At 41.0% G+C, this 17520-nt stretch overlaps 1 protein-coding gene across 2 annotated transcripts in view; it reads left to right on the top strand.

The window, feature by feature from the left end:
• Window positions 1-1846: 1846 nt before the first annotated feature.
• abcc4 (ATP binding cassette subfamily C member 4 (PEL blood group)) overlaps window positions 1847-17520 on the top strand; it is a 35965-nt gene continuing 20291 nt past the window's right edge. Inside the window, exons 1-13 of one of the 2 annotated variants that reach the window (XM_086125509.1) lie at window positions 1847-2078; window positions 2588-2698; window positions 9846-9966; window positions 10125-10349; window positions 10935-11024; window positions 11919-12082; window positions 13046-13171; window positions 13728-13977; window positions 14206-14313; window positions 14941-15030; window positions 15110-15301; window positions 16866-16960; window positions 17041-17127. In XM_086125509.1, coding sequence (XP_085981635.1) covers window positions 2005-2078; window positions 2588-2698; window positions 9846-9966; window positions 10125-10349; window positions 10935-11024; window positions 11919-12082; window positions 13046-13171; window positions 13728-13977; window positions 14206-14313; window positions 14941-15030; window positions 15110-15301; window positions 16866-16960; window positions 17041-17127 — 1733 coding nt within the window. In that variant the 5' untranslated portion in view covers window positions 1847-2004. Of the gene's footprint in view, window positions 2079-2587; window positions 2699-9845; window positions 9967-10124; window positions 10350-10934; window positions 11025-11056; window positions 11817-11918; window positions 12083-13045; window positions 13172-13727; window positions 13978-14205; window positions 14314-14940; window positions 15031-15109; window positions 15302-16865; window positions 16961-17040; window positions 17128-17520 lie in introns of those variants that run through there. The other variant, XM_086125520.1, reaches the window with a different exon arrangement.

The following is a 17520-nucleotide window of genomic DNA, read 5'->3' as shown; positions in this document are numbered from 1 at the left end:
TTGTGTCTACTTTATTTTTCTGTTTCGTTCATCTTAGGGGCCATTATGGCTGTTTCTCATTATGGCATGCGTGTGCAAGTGCGTGTGCAAGTGCGTGCGAATGCTCGTGCGCGGTCACGGGTCGATCGTGGGAGATTGGTTGATCGAAAAGTAGATCTTAGGTCAAAAAAATGTGGGCACCCTTGCATTGAACATTGTGATTTTGGACTTCTGTTGACAGTATTTTTGATTGCCTCAGTATCTAATTTATATTTTTGTTTTCTTTAAATGAAGATTACTAGATACGTTTTTTACTTCTTCCTACTCCCTTGAACATAATAACTGTGTTGAATGAAGACTGATTTCTTTCTTTTTACTATTTTATCTACCTTATTTTCTGTCAAATTATTACTGTATATGTTTTATGTTCAATAAACAACAACAACAAACAAGTTATTTTTGAGCGCAACCCAGCATCTCCTCACTACTTCCCTATGTTTGGATCCGCACCACATATATGACAAAAAAAAAACATGTTGAAGTTAATCTTTAAGTTGTCAACATTGCTTTCTTCTTTTTCAGTATTTTTAATGCTAATAGGATATAGTGACATGCGAAGCTGTACTTATAAATTTCTAGACAAATTATACTAATTTTACTGAAGTTGCGGGATGAAAGTTGGGGTGGGGTGAAATATTTTTTTTCTTCCTGTGCTGGAGGTGGTGATGGAAAAGAATTGAGAAGCACTGCCTTATGGTCAAATTATTTAATTTTAAATTTTTCTTTTTGTCCAGCCCTGTTTCGTGTTTTTTTAAAAAATATAATTCTCTTAAACCGCAATTCAAATGCAATGCCTGAGTTTAATTTCATTGGTTCATTATCAAATTTGTAATCATCAATTTGGTCAGATTCAAGTTTGTTTTGTGACCACTATGTTTGCTGCCTGCCAGGACAGTCACCACAGCCCAAATGCAAAATGGATCAGAAGACACATTTTCAGATGTGCTATATTCCGAATGGGGGAATTGTCATTCTTGTTGACAGAAATGAGGAGCATCTGTTGTGCCAGGTTTCCTCTGTCACATTTGAATGCTTCTGACCTGGAGTATCATCTCACCTCCTGTTAAAATTGAGAAGGATAACATGGAAGTCTGCAAGCACAAGGTGAACATGTTAAAACGTCAGTGTACAGTCGTGTTTTGTCCACAAGGCTATGAGGATAAGCAGTACACTGGGAAAAAAAGTTTGTTGGATTTACATAAAGTATGGACATCAATTGCACACTTTAAAATCATGTTTCACCAAAATTAATATTGCAGAAAATGAAATCAGTTATATTGGTGAAGCATGAACTGTCTATACGTACTTTGTTTGTCCCAATGTAAATCCAACTGATTTTTTTTTTTTTTGGTATAAATAGAACATGAGTCTGTTTTTATTAGGTTTGTTCTTTTGCACACTAAAAACACGTATAATCAAAAAATTTCTTCGGAAAAAAAGACGATTTGGGGGAAATAAACAGGCGTCTGTTGTCATGGCCACATTTGAAAGTGACCCTCAATGACTTTAAGCCAAACATGAAAATGATAGTGGATTCTAATACAACAGCTGTACAGTGAAAGAAGAAAATGCCATTTGTAGAGAAATGCTCATGTTCTCGCGTCTCCTTTGTAAAATGTACTAACTAAACTAACTAAATGTACGCTGTAACTTGACGACATTTATGCCTTCAAAACTGCCTTTTTGAGCGACCGTTTATGCCAGTGCTCTGCAAGCAGAGAGAAAGACTTGCCAAGAGGTTGACCGTTACTTCCCACCAATCAGGTGGCAGGTGGGAGGAGTCAAGACGAATCTTTTTTTCTTTTTTTTTTACCGTAATGATGTGAGAACGTGACTTGCGGCTGTGTACCATACGTAACACACGTTGCGAACTACTAACCTCGCGTAACATGCATCGACGTGGTCTTTAGGTGTTTTTCTAAGGGCGAGGAAGTCGTCGTGACAGCTGTTTTGGGGTCCAATACGATGGAAAATGTCAAAAAAGATGCCAAGACGAATCCGGCAGCGTCGGCGAATCTCCTCTCCAAGTTAATTTTCTGGTGAGACATCCCGGAAGATAAACCTAAGCAGCCAGTATAACTAAATAGCAGTGTGCTTTTTTTCTTTATTTAACATTTATGTGTTGACTTTATAAGCCTTTTATGTAATCGATACTCGTACAGGTTGGCACCCGAACGTGACGTCACTTAGGTTTGGATGACGACTTTGTGCCCTAAAAAATATGAAATACAGTACTGGACTGAAATGAGGTTCGGTCTGTGGTTTGACATGTGTTTGGTCCTCGAATCCAAGTTCTTAGCCCTTTCAAGTGCACAGACGCGAAGCAGGGCCATTGTCACTTGACACCTATAACATTCATGAAATTACGGTTTCGTTCAGTTGTATAGTTACAGTGTTATGACTATTTTCCCCACACTCCACACGTCCAACCCCAGATACTTATTTATTTTCAATTTTCCCAAGACTTACGGTAAAAAAAAAAGGGGGGGGGGGTCTAGAATTGAATGAGTTATGACTATTTTTTCCCTCCTTTTGTCTTGCTCGTCAGGTGGCTCAATCCCCTCTTCCGCGCTGGATACAAGCGCAAGCTTGAGGAGGATGACATTTACCCGGTGCTGGAGGAGGACAGCTCAGAGATGCTGGGACAGCAGTTGCAAAGGTACAATCACAACTGCTTTGTGCTCAAAGAATACTATAAGGATGTTGGTTCTGAGAAACTACATCTAACTCCATAAAACATCTTGCTCAAAATCTTTGATTTAAATGTTCACATCACATGGTGGGCCAATACCCTGTTCGCTGATTTTATATTTGAATGATTTCAGTCACAGGATCTTGAGACACTGACTAGGGGTGTCCAAACCTTTCTTCTTTGTGCCGCCAACACAAAAATCAAATCATTCTTCAAATGTAATTTATTCAATTCACAAAAAGCAATGCATGAGGCAATTAAATTAATCCATCCATCCATTTTCAACACTGCTAATCCTGTTCATCATTGCAAAGTGCTGGAGCCTATCCCAGCTCACTTCAGGCGAAAGGCAGACGACACCCTGAACTGGTCTCCAGTAATTTTTTTAAAATATCTTATATGCATCCATCATTCCATCCATTCAGTTTATTTTTTAAATAGATTGCATCTTGGCGGCCCGGTAGTCCAGTGGTTAGCACGTCGGCTTCACAGTGCAGAGGTACCGGGTTCGATTCCAGCTCCGGCCTCCCTGTGTGGAGTTTGCATGTTCTCCCCGGGCCTGCGTGGGTTTTCTCCGGGTGCTCCGGTTTCCTCCCACATTCCGAAAACATGCATGGCAGGCTGATTGGATGCTCTAAATTGTCCCTAGGTGTGAGTGTGGGCGTGGATGGTTGTTCGTCTCTGTGTGCCCTGCGATTGGCTGGCAACTGATTCAGGGTGTCCCCCGCCTACTGCCCGGAGACGGCTGGGATAGGCTCCAGCACCCCCCGCGACCCTAGTGAGGATCAAGCGGTTCGGAAAATGGATGGATGGATGGATTGCATCTTTTTCGGTTATTGGTAATACATCATATAGTTAGTGTGTGTCTCCCTCTAGAACTAAGGTGTCAAACTCATTTTTGTCACGAGCCACATTGTAGTTTTGGTTTCCTCCCTGCGATCCGTTATGACTATGAACCCATCTAAATGCATGATTACCTCATAATATTACATATACACAACAAATTGATGTATAACAAATTTTTGAAATCAGACTCCAGAACATTTTGTTGATTCAACAGTTTATTTTAAAAGTGTGATTGGTAAGAAGAAATGCTTGCCTATCTAAATATCTAATATCTAAACGGTATTAAAATTGAAGACAATCAGCAATTTTGGTGCTTTGGCAAAAAAAACATGAACTCAAGGCACATGACTTGCCTCCATGAGCGACATAAAATAATGCGGTGGGCCAGATTTGTCCTCTGGGCCTTGAGTTTGACACCTGCGCACTCGAATAAATCATCCTTTGCAGTTGCAGTAGCTGAATCACATCTCTACATGGAGAGTCAAAAAAAGCAATCTGTTTTAAACGTCTTTAAAACAGAGGATCATTTATGCGATATGTTTACAAATTGGACCTGGACGAAAAAAATAAATAAAAGGGACAGCGGGCTGTAATTTGCGTTAAACTGTGCTGTGCCCACATCTTTGTATCCACATGGCAAAATTGTGAGCTGGCGGCACGTACTTTTTTTAAAAATTTAAAATGTTATTCCCATCTCATTTGTGATTGAAATTCAACGCATGAAACATGTCCATGGTGCAAAACAGAGAGAGGCTCACCCTCTCTAATTACCAAACAAGGGTTTTAGAGATTTTGCATGATGTTTCTCTCCGTAATGGCACTGTTAAAGCCAATACACGGTAACAACCCTCGTTAAAGTTGGTTAAAGATTTATAACATGAGTGTGCAAGTACAGAGTGCAAGTTGGGATGTTTCACTACAAGACAAATTCACAACTTAAGAACAACACCTGGTTAATGACTCACTCATAGTCCCAGCACTCCTTTTTACATTTTACAGAGAATAGGAAAAGCTTGTATTTCCCAAACCATCATTTTTCAGAAAGCAAAAACATCCGTATTTGTTGAGCCATTCACATTGTATCTTCCATCCGTCCATCCATTTTCTGACCCACTTACTTATTAAATATAATGATAAATCAGAACTAAGTTGATAAATAGAGAAAGGTATTGAAATATCCATTATGAATACAAGAGAAAATTGACACAAGAGTGCCAGGGTGTGGATGTATATAATCCCGATACAAACCAAAAGTTGTAAAAATATCACGGTTAAGGGTAAAGTATGAGCCTTAATGGAGACTTCTTTCTTCTTACTTTTTTTCTTTTCTGATTGATATAAAAATGATTTATTAGATATAAACACATAACGGGGTAGGACTAGATACGTTTTTTACTTCTTCCTACTCCCTTGAACATAATAACTGTGTTGAATGAAGACTGATTTCTTTCTTTTACTATTTTATCTACCTTATTTTCTGTCAAATTATTACTGTATATGTTTTATGTTCAATAAACAAACCAAACAAACAAACAAACTTATCCGCACAAGGGTCGCGGGGGCGTGCTGGAGCCTATCACAGCTGTCTTCGGGCAGGAGGCAGGGTAAACTGGTTGCCAGCCAATCGCAGGGCACACATAGACGAACCATCCATGCTCACACTGACATCTAGGGACAATTTCGAGTGTTCCATTAACCTGCCACGCATGTATTTGGAATTTGGGAGGAAACCGGAGTATTTGGGGAAAACCCACGCAGGCACGGGGAGAACATGTAAACTCCACACAGGAAAGCCGGAATTGAACCCTGCACCTCTGCACTGTGAAGCCTAAGCGCTAACCAGTCGACCACCACATTGTATCTCCAGGAATGAAATTCGAAGAGAGCAAGCCATTTTTAACACTTTATATTGGTCAATAAATTAACAAAACAAAAAAAAAAACATACCCATGTGGAGGTCAACCAATAGTATCGACTTATGAAAAAACATGAAGTTGATTAACTTTTGACTAAGGGAGGTTTTGGCCCAATGCCAGCGGGATGCCTTCTCATGAATTGAAAACATTAGTTGTTACTGTTTCAATATTTTTGTTTCAATGATGGAAGTGTTTCAGTAACCACTGTGCTGCCATGGAATCCAATTTGAACTGGGACATGTAAACCACGAAATCTGTTGGTGATAAAATAGCGCAGTCCGGCAGCATAATGTTTTTAATGCCAATTCCCCAGCATGTTAGTTAAGACTGGGAACTGCCAGTGTTTTGGAGGCTGCGCAAAAGGAGATTTCCCAGCCATTTCATGGCATGCTGCTGCATTTCCAATGTGGAATCAAGTGTGTTGTCTTGTCTGTGCAGTAGCTGATAATGTGGATGATATACACCCATGGTTATGACAGGACTATTCACATCTTGAGCCATACTTGTACAAGTTAATGAGGTATTATATTGGAACTGTATGAAACAAATCTGAATGTTCAGGTATTCATTTAGCTGAAAGCGTTGTCATCATAGCCGTCAGTGGTGTTGAACACATCCATCCTTTTTCTAATCCGCTTATCCTCACCAGGGTCGTGAGTGTGCTGGAGCCTATCCCAGCTGCCTTACCATTAACCTACCATGCATGTTTTTGGAATGTGGGTGCAAACCGCAGTGCCCGGAGAAAACCCATACAGACAACAGGGAGAACATGCAATTTGAACAAAACACGATAAAGCTACTAATTAGAATGCTTTCAATAACAAAACGTTGTTACTTTTTGTTAACAAAACAAAAAAAAACTTTTTTAAACACTTTAGAAAAGTTCAACACACACAAAGAAACATTTTACGTTTTTTTACACAGTACAGACATTTTTTATTTATATCCAGGACTTAAACTGATTAACTTTATTGTTTTTGACAAACAATCAGTAAATTAGAATTTTATGGCTACACTTGTTCCAAAAAATCTGGCAGAGGTGGCAGAAAAGACTGAGACAGTTGAGGAATACTCATCAAACACCTCTTTGGAACGTCCCACAGGCTCAGGAACACTTCAGGAAACAAGTAAATACAGTTTGGCATTACATCCGTATGTGCAGCTTAAAACTCTACTCTGCAAAGCAAAAGCCATTTATCCAAGGTGATGTGACACAGTGGTAGACATAACCCTGATCAATTTGAACATTAAACATCTTGTCTTGGGTGTGTATTCAATTAAATATAGGTTGAACATGATTTGCAAATGGGCGGCCCGGTAGTCGAGTGGTTAGCACGTCAACTTCACGGTGCAATTCCAGCTCCGGCCTCCCTGTGTGACGTTTGCATGTTCTCCCCGTGCTTGCGTGGGTTTTCTCCGGGTCCTCCGGTTTCCTCTCACATTCCAAAAACATGCATGGCAGGCTGATTGAACACTCCAAATTGTCCGTAGGTGTGGGTGTGAGCGCGACTGGTTGTTCATTACTGTGTGCCCTGCAATTGGCTGGCAATCGGTTCAGGGTGTCTCCTGCCGACTGCCCAAAGACAGCTGGGATAGGCTCCAGCATCCCCCGCGACCCGAGTGAGGAGAAAGCGGTTTGGAAAGTGCATGAATGAATGAATGAATGATTTGTAAATCATTGTATTTGCAAAAACAACGTCCTATTTTCACTGGAATTGGATTCGTACAACACGTGACTCGATGGACCATTGCATCGTGATTTCACCCCCATCATCCCATCCACACCCTTATATTTGTCAGATTTTATAGATTGATAGAAAGGCCACATTATTTCGATATTTGTAACTATTAACATTTACTGCGAGGACTTTTTCATGTCTTTGTGAACTGACTGACGGTATTTGAATATAACCCAAGAGGTGTCAATATTCAATGTCATTATCCCGTCAATCCGATTCAACCACGAAAGTTGTGTGTTAGAAACGATATTTAGACAAATGTTCAATCACAAGCATCTGTCTGTTCATGTGACGCGAGTGATCCAAGTGGTCAACCCGCAACACACACATCCGCCTTGGTTGAAGACCCAATCGGCCATACACATCTTGTCATCTTGTGTTTTACAACAGTATTTCTGATTCCACACTGAAAATAGACGTGGGTGTGCAAATGTTGAGTGTGTCATGAGCGCCTGTTTGTGGCAGCGAGCTGACTGGTAAGCAGTCCTTGAAAAAGCAAACAGAGCTAGTTAAGTTAGGTGGCCGTTAACATGCCAAAGTACGCATCCAGACTGGGGTATTTATTTTTTAAATTTGTACCGGCAGGGTTGAGCCTGAAGCGCGCTCCGCCTACTGCGTGCAGTCTACATGCAGACAGATTTGGAACGCCTTTGGTGTATTTGCCCGGAGGAGCATTAACTCATTTGTTGCCATCCCTTGTTCTCAAATTGGCAGAACTGGTGCCTGCCATTTTTGGCCATTTGACTAATTTTTGAAGGGCTACAGAAAATGGAGTTCTGCCGCTATATAAGCGTGGAACCTACCAAAAAAAAGCATTCAACCTCTTCTTCCATCAGTAAAAAAGTGCATTTCAACCTTTTTACCATTCTTTAATGAAGAGCAGTTGAACATTGGTAAGTTTCTTGAAATACTCGTTTCCCAAGAAAAATTGTGGGGAAAAAGAGCTTTTTCGACCCAATCATGGCACCCAGCGCTTAGCCTGTTCACCTGTAGGATGTTCCAAACAGGTGTTTGATGAGCATTCCTCAACTTTCTCCGTTTTTTTGCCACTTCTCCCCGCTTTTGTGAATTTGTTTCAGCTAAAAAAATGTAAGGGTCATGATTAGTTGCTAACAACAGTAAAGTTTATCGATCTGACCATTAAATATTTGGTCTGTGTAGCATATTCAATTAAATACCGTATTGGCCCGAAAAGAAGACGGCCCTGATTGTAAGACGACCCCCTGTTTTTCAAGTTTGAAAAAATACTTTTTGAACACCAAATTAATTTTTATACAGAAAATAATTACAGTACATCTGAAACAAATGATTATAACAATATATTTGAGAGAAAGAGCATGTTGTTTTGCCTCATGACTTAGATTTGTTCTTGGTTTTACTGTTTGGTGCTTTCTACCGTCTTTATTACCGATTTGTTTTACTGTTTATTGTAGATGTTAAATTGTTCCATGTACAGCACTTTGTATGCAGCGATGGCTGTTTGAAAGTGCTCTATAAATACATTGACTTGTGACTTACAATTTGACTTGACTTGACATTCAAATCTTAATATCTGAACATTTAAATATATAAACCAAAGTGCAATCACATTCGTAAATGAATGGCTTCTGGTTTTTGAAATGTAAATTACATCATAACGTCTCCTCATCTGCCGGTTAACCTGGCCGATCTTCGACCCACTTTTCTCCAGATTGTCACTACGTTTCTCCATGTTCTGTTATCTCTTCGATTATTTTCTTCTCTTTTCTTTCTTACCGCTATTTTTTATGTTTCTTCTTCATGCTACCGCTATTTTTATTTGTATTCTTTGTGACAGGGGTTCGCTTTGGCCTGGGGAGTCAAGTTCAGCATTCGCTTCAATGATATCTGGCGCCATCTAGCGTCGTGAAGGGGTATAAGGTCTAGACCCCGAATAAAAGACGACCCCCACTTTTTCAGTCTTTTTTCAATGCAAAAAACACCGTCTTATATTCGGGCCAATACGGTATAGGTTGAATGTCTTTTGCGGATTATGCTATTATGCTAAACAGAACGTCCCAACTTCATCTGAATTGGGTTTGTACCAACAGATGAGGATGGGCAATGTCAAAAGTAGAGCTAAATCTGCTCACAACATTCAGGCATAGGTTCTTTGCATTCTTGCATATTTTATAATACACTCTAACAGGGACCAGCGCCATCTGCACTGCGGCCTTCTCTCTAAGCAAATTGGAGGAAATTAAGAAAAGCATATATGACACCTTTAGAACCGGAATGGCAGTTCAAGTTTTTCACAGTACTGTACAGGAACAGTATGACTATCTGAGGACCTCTGAAAAATGGGGTACCATGCATCAGTCAGTTTGAAGAAACTCTTGAGTAAACAGAAAGAGTTCTTTGCCATTTGTGGTGAAAAGATTTTGTTTAGTTACAGTGTGGGGCCATGCTTCTTGCGTCATTCGTTGATCGTATTCCGAATATGGTTGTGTCTCCAATTCTTTTAATCCCATTCATGGGCTTTGTTTGCATTTTTGCTGGAGGCGATCTGAGTTTGAGGAGATCATGGGACCACTTGACCCTTTGCAGCCAGATAAATCATTCGATTTGACTCTTCCAATACTTTTTCTTTCACAGATATTGGGATCATGAGGTCCAGGTGGCCACCAAAGAATTGCGGAATCCAAAACTTTCAAGAGTCATCATCAGGTGTTTTTGGAAGATCTATTCAGTGTTGGGATTGTTCACCCTTGTTGAGGTCAGTTTCGGAGTTTGCATCGAGCAACTAAAACATTCACATTCATATGTGTGTAGAAATGTTAGAACCACTGATTAGAATCAGAGCATCCTGTCACACACTGAACTAAGAGTGAGTCACTGTTTTACAAGAAATTGCCTCTTCCTCTTCAATATCAGGAGGTGATAAAGGTGATCCAACCAGTCCTTCTGGGGTATATAATCCGCTACTTTGAGGATTATGACCCGCACAATAAAGCGGCCCTGAACGAGACCCTCGGCTACGCAGCCGGCCTTTCAATCTTCACCATCGGTCTCAATCTGTTGCACCACCTCTACTTCTTCAATGTCCAGCGAGTTGGCATGAAAATCAGAGTGGCCATGTGTCACATGATCTACAAAAAGGTAGGCAGGCCTGGGAGCACTTGACCCAAGTTTTTAATGAGAGAAGAAATCCCGTGCTGATTGTTGAAGTGCGCACATGAAGTGCTGCCAAGTTCTGTCACAGACATGTTCATTATTAGTGTGTGAAGCACACTGAGTTGCCTGAAGTAGTATGAAATCTGCTATAAAAATAAAGCTGCTTTCCTTGCCTATTGAAACTTGTGAAATGTCTCAATTTTGGCACACTATTCGTGATATTCCACCACAATGTTAAGAGTACTTGAAGCGGGGCACGATTCACTGTGTTACGTCTTCTTGTAATAAACACCCACATGTCATCAAGATAGACCAAACTAATCTGAAGGCACCTCCTCTGTGTCCTTTGCCACACTATTTACATACACTCTTGTCACATATGTTTGTTTGGGCACGATTTCTTATTCAGTAGCATGACAAAGTATGTGTAAACTTTGACTTTGTGTAGTTGACACAGATTTCGCAAAAATGAACTGTCCCACTTTGCTTACATTGGGCATATTTGATTCAATTTTTTATTTTTTATTTTTATTTATTTATTGCTGAACTGAATTTGTTTTTCAAAACTAGGCTTTGTGTCTCAGCTATTCTGCAATGGGAAAGACCACGACAGGTCAGATTGTCAACCTGCTTTCCAATGATGTCAACAAGTTTGATGATGTAAGCTACACAGTAAGATAAGATAAGATAAGATATCCTTTATTAGTCCCACACTGGGGAAATTTACAGCCTCCAGCAGCAAGAATGTAGGCAGAAAGAAGAAGAAAAAACAAACAAACACCGTCCAATTAAGTGCAATATAAATACAAAATGGATAAATCGCAGTGCTATTTACAGTTGTTTTCCACATCATTCAATTATTAAATATTATTGTTGCTATTTTTTATTCAGCAGCCTGACAGCAGTTGGTAGGAACGAGCGTCTGTATCTCTCCTTCTTGCAGCGCGGGTGTAACAGTCTCTGGCTGAAGGAGCTACCTAGTGCTGTCAGGGCGGGCTGGAGAGGGTGGGAGGGACTGTCCATCATAGCTTTTAGCTTAGTTAGCATCCTTCTGTTGCCCACCTCCTCCAGAGTGTCAAGGGAGCAACCCAGGACAGAACTGGCCTTCCTGACCAGTCGCTCCAGTCTCTTTCTGTCCCGGGCTGAGATGCTGCCTGACCAGCAGACAATGCCATAATGGATGGCCGAGGCCACCACCGAGTTATAGAAAGTCTTAAGGAGCGACCCCTGAACCCCAAAAGACCTCAGTTTCCTGAGTAGGAAGAGTCGGCTCTGTCCTTTCCTAATCAGGTTGTCCGTGTTTGTAGACACCAACAGGAAATCCTGTGCGGCATGAAAGGAGTTTTTGGACTCGAAAATGTTGTGGGGTCTACTCTGTCACAATATGGTCACCTGCCATCTATGTATGGATGGACATGTACTGTGATGTGTACAAGCATTGAAGCCTTAAAGGTTCTGATTATTTGGTTTGAGTTCAAGGAATGTTTTCAGCCGGCGTTAGCTTGTGATGACATTTGCATCTTCATCTGCCTTTTCCCGTGATCTCTGCACCAGCTGACAGTCTTCCTGCACTTCCTGTGGGTGGGGCCCCTCCAGGCTGCAGCTGTGGTGGGGCTCTTGTGGCTGGAGATTGGGCCATCTTGCCTGGCAGGCATGGTGGTCCTCATGTTCCTAATGCCCACGCAGACCCTGTTTGGGAGGCTGTTTTCCAAGTTCAGGTAGTATTTCAGCAATTCTTGACTCCGATTCCTCCAAGAGAAGCCAGGAAAACCCAGTATTGAGCAACACGAGTAGTTAGAGTAGTATGAGTAAAATAGCAGAGCAGAACCACAAGTTACGAAGCACCCTTCTTACAAACTTTCCTCAAGGTATGCACATTTATGGAGAAAATCTGCTTCTAGTTCCGTACATGTTTTGTTATGCAAATTGTGTCAGCATGGACGGATCAATGTTGTGATAGTTGTGCTGTTTTTTTTTCTTTGACATTTTAATAGATTTCAGAATGATTTAAAGGTTATGGTTGCTCTGTTAACACTCTCATTAAACCCGATGTCCCTGCTACAGCAAATAGAAAGCTGCCATGTGACTGTGCTACACACACACACACACACACACACACACACACACACACAAACACGCACACACAAAATCCAAACCTACCTGACCCCATGTGAAAAAGTAATTGCCCCCTGAACCTACTCATGGGTTGTGCCACCCTTGGCAGCAAGAACTAAAATCAAGCGTTTGCGATAATTGTTGATGAGTCTTTCACATGGCTGTGGAGGACTTTTGGCACACTTTTCTTTGCAGAATTGCTTCAACTCAGCCATATTGGAGGGGTTTCTAGCATGAACTGCTCGTTAAGTTTACACCAAAGCATCTCAATTGGATTCAAATCCGGACTTTGACTTGGCCATTCCAAAACCTTAATTTTGTTTTTTTTTAAAGAAAAAAAAACATTTTCAGATTGTCATTACGATCTGTAGAATTTTTCAGGAAACAAATGAATTTATTCCATTTTGGGATGGGGCTGTAACTCAAAATGTGGAAAAAGTAAACTGCTGTGTGTATTCTCCAGCTGCACTGTATCTTCAGAATTGCAACGGTTTTATATCTAAATCTGTGAATTTCAAGGTCTTTAATTTGACCTCTTTTCAGTAACTACTCACCCTCATCCGCAGGAGTAGGACGGCCATTCTTACTGACAGCAGGATCCGTATAATGAATGAGGTGGTGTCTGGAATTAGGATCATCAAGATGTATGCCTGGGAGAAACCATTTGCTGCTTTGGTCTCGGATGTCAGAAGGTGAAGTTTATGTTCTGTCACAGCCTGGGTTGTTGAATGACAAAGCATCTCGAAATGACTTGTGAGATCCGTGCAAGACGCTTTATTGTAGAACTATGATGTCATCTTCACCACAACAAAAGTGACAGTGTGTCTGGTTTTGAAACATATCCATTTGTGTACTCAGCCACAACATTAGACACATCTGTACAGTCTGTATATGCCTCCAAATGAAAATCAGTCCAGTGTGGCTTTTTCACAAAATCAGCCTGGATAGGATCCATCTTAGCCTTGTCTCTCGATAGGATACATATTAGAAAAAAATTGGATCAGATAGTTGGAATTTGATACCTCACAAACTGTAGGCCGGATATTACACGGAGGTTGCATAACCCCGCTGCCCCTCCCACCAATAAAAAAAGGTTTGTGCAGATGTGCCTAATAAAATGTTCAGCGATAAAGTCTCATTAGTGCATTTCCCCTGTCAATCTGAGTCATGTGGCTTTTAATTTCTGTGTTTCTCCTCCTCATTACCATCATCATTATCACCAGTATCATATTCCTCCATTCTCTGTAGGAAGGAGATCTACCAGATCATGATGAGCTCGTATTTGCGCGGCCTCAACATGTCCTCCTTCTTCTGTGCCAGCAAGATCATCGTCTTCATCACCTTCACCCTCTATGTCCTGTTGGGAAATAAAATCTCAGCCAGCCGAGTCTTTGTGACTGTGTCACTGTACACAGCAGTGCGCCTCACTGTCACGCTCTTCTTTCCCAGCGCCATAGAGAAACTCTATGAGAGCCGTGTCAGTATTCAGAGGATCCAGGTCCGTCACTGCATAATTATGTCGGCGTTTCAACTATTGACCCCCCATTTATGGGATTTGATAGAATTTTTGTGACAGGCTGTGCTGCCTGCCTCTTATCGCTGAATTTCAATTGATCACGTGAGAACTTCCAAATGTTGCAGCCACAAAACAGTAGCCAATCATTCGTTAGCAATTTGTGTTTTTAATGCATCAAAGATGTGCATACCTTTGCCCATTTTGTTGCAGGAGTTCTTGTTGCTGGAGGAGATGACAAAGACCAGCACTCCTCTGCCGCATGCCGAGAAGCAAGATTCTGCTGTTGAGATCCAGGACCTGATGTGCTACTGGGACAAGGTTTGTAAAAGACACGTAACAACACACCCATCGTTCACAACAATCTAATGAGGTCAAAACGAGATCTGTGTCAACCACAGTACTCAGTATGGATTAGAGAGATAGTTTCCCATACATGTGTGGCATTCTTTTTATAGCTGTATAGTCCTGCAAAAAACATTTGAAGTACGATTTAAAACCTACAACATGGTATAGTTTGTATAGTCCTTAATAGAAATTTGTAAAGCAATTATTTAAAAATGCTTCAGCCATAAAGATAATGAAACAAAACATTTGAATCAGTGCCTGAAATGTTGGCCACAACTACTCGTAAACAAGCGTGTGTTTTATTTTCATTTCTACTCCCAAAACTATTACGAAGACAAAATAGAGGAACGGTTGAGTATTAATCTTCTGATCAATATTTCTTTTAATGCGTAAAAGTATTTCATTCTTATCAGATAAGTAAGTAAATGTTACTTAAGAAAGCTGCAACATACTGTAAAAGAATGAATATTGAGTGGCATAAGAAAAGGTAGTTTTGCATGGCCTGTCCAATTGTTACTTTCTGAAAAAAATCTAATGATGGTCACAAAATCTTCAATGTGTACATGGTTTACGATCCTCATATGTGTGCCACTTCCATAGAGTCTGGATGCTCCATGTCTGCAGAATGTCACACTCAGTCTAACTGGAAAACAGCTGTTGGCTGTTATTGGACCAGTTGGTGCAGGGAAGGTAAAAAAAAAAATCCAGATTAAAAGAGGGGGTGACTTTAATATGCAATGGCTCATTTGTCACCTCTTGCTCGATCCAGTCCTCCCTTTTGAGCTCAATCTTGGGAGAGCTTCCTGTTGAAAAGGGAGCGATGAAAGTCAAAGGTCAGCTAACCTACGCAGCTCAACAGCCCTGGGTGTTTCCTGGCACTATCCGGAGCAATATCTTGTTTGGAAAGGAGATGGATCTACGCATGTATGAGAGAGTCCTCAGGGCTTGTGCTCTCAAGCGGGTGAGCAAGTCAGGTGATTGTTGTGGTTCTTTCGAACATGCTAAGGCCGGTAGAAAAACGCCCCATAATTGTCTTCACAGCTTTGAAAACTATTTGTTGTTGGTGCCTTGTTACTTGTCCATGTTTTTTGAGGATCTACCTGAAAATACAAACCACAAATCTGATGAAGTGGGAACATTGTTCATCCATCCACCCATCCATTTTCTAATCCTCTTATCCTCACCGGAGCCTATTACAGCCGTCTTCGGGCAGTCGGCGGGGGACACCCTGAACTGGTTGCCAGCCAATCGCAGGGCACACATAGACAAACAACCATCGGTGCTCACAATCACACTTGAGGACAATTTAGAGTGTTCCTTTAATTTGCACTTCATGTTTTTGGAATGTGGGAGGAAACTGGAGTCCATGGAGAAAACTGTGGGAACATTGTCTAAAACATTAATCAAAATAAAATACATACATATATTTTCTGAACAATGAGTTCACTACAAAGACATTTAATCTACAAATTACTAAATGTTATTGTTTTATTACAAATATTTTCTCATTTCAAATTTAATGCCTAGAACACTTTCCCAAGAAACCTGGAACAGGGTCAACAAAAGACTGATTGCTATTAAAAAAACAACAACAACAACACCTGTTTGGAACATTTCACAGGATAACAGAAAACCTTTGTCATTTTACGCAGTTTGTTGCCACATTTATAAATGCAAGTTAAAACTCTACCATGGACTGATTCCATGTGGAAAAGTCTTCTGTGGTCTGACGAGTCCACATTTCAAATTGTTTTTGGAAATTTTTGACGCCCTCCAGGCCAAAATGAAAAAGAACCATCTGGATTGTTATGGATGCAGTGTTCAAAATCCAGCATCTGTGATGGTATGGGACTGTGTGAGTGCCAATGGCATGGGTAACTTACACATCTGTGAAGGCACCTTTAATGCTGAAAGGTACATGCAGGTTTCGGAGAAACATATGCTGCCATCCAAGCAACGTCTTTGGACGCCCCTGCTAATTTCAGCAAGCCAATGCCAAATCATTTGATGCACGGGTTACAAAAGTGTGGCTTTGTAGTCGAAGAGTGTGTGTATCAGACTGGCCTGCCCGTAGTCCAGAACCATCTTCCATGGAAAATGTTTGGCGCGTCATGAAGCCCAATATTATAAAGACGACCCTGGACTGTTGAGCCACTAAAGTTGTACAGAGACAAGAATGGGAAAGAATTCTCCCTACAAAGCTTCAACATTTACAAACCTCTGGTCCCAAACACTTCTTGTTAAAGGAAAGGTTATGTAACACAGAGGTAAACATCTCCCAGCTGCTTTGGAACATGTTGCAGGCATCAGGTTCAAAGTGAGAATATGTGAAAAAATAAATTGAAATATATAAGTTGGAAAATTCAATATTTTATCTTTGTAGTCTATTCAGTTGAATTTACTAGTTTGAAAAGTATTTGCAAATCATTCTGTTTTTTTTTTTTTACATCATACACAACATCCCACCAACTTAATTGGAAATGGGGTTTGCATGACTTGGCCGCTGGTGCCACACTGTTGTGCAGGACTTGGAGCTGCTCCCAGATGGAGACCTGACGCTGATTGGGGACCGTGGCGCCACACTCAGTGGGGGGCAGAAGGCTCGTGTCAACCTGGCCAGGTAGTGCACATGCAATAAAAAAAATCTGTCATTGCATTCCCCGAAGTTTCACTATTCAGCGGATGTTTGTGTGTCTCCAGAGCTGTGTATCAGGATGCTGATATTTACCTTCTGGATGATCCTCTCAGTGCTGTGGACGCTGAAGTCGGAAGGCACCTCTTTGAACAGTAAGAAAGAAAATCATATTTCGCTGATTGGACGCTCTAAATTGTCCCTAGGTGTGAGTGTGGGCGTGGATGGTTGTTCGTCTCTGTGTGCCCTGCGATTGGCTGGCAACTGATTCAGGGTGTCCCCCGCCTACTGCCCGGAGATGGCTGGGATAGGCTCCAGCACCCCCCGCGACCCTAGTGAGGATCAAGCGGTTCGGAAAATGGATGGATGGATATTTTACACAGTCTGTACAAGCATTTAAAGTGTAGAAGAAAGAGAAAACAGATTGTTTTTCCATATATGAGTTTGCTGCTTTTATTCAATTATCTAGACTTCTTTCTTGTTTTGGAAACTTGTATCTTGTAATGCTTTTTTTTTTTTTAGGAGTAACTCCACTTTAGTGATGGAGT

The sequence above is a fragment of the Hippocampus guttulatus genome, chromosome 1, assembly GCF_054856545.1.
Source record: "Hippocampus guttulatus isolate MCC_2025c chromosome 1, RoL_Hgut_1.0, whole genome shotgun sequence".
Lineage (NCBI taxonomy): Eukaryota > Metazoa > Chordata > Actinopteri > Syngnathiformes > Syngnathidae > Hippocampus > Hippocampus guttulatus.
The sequence above is the reverse complement of the archived record's forward strand: the minus strand, read 5'-3'. Positions and strand labels throughout refer to the sequence as shown.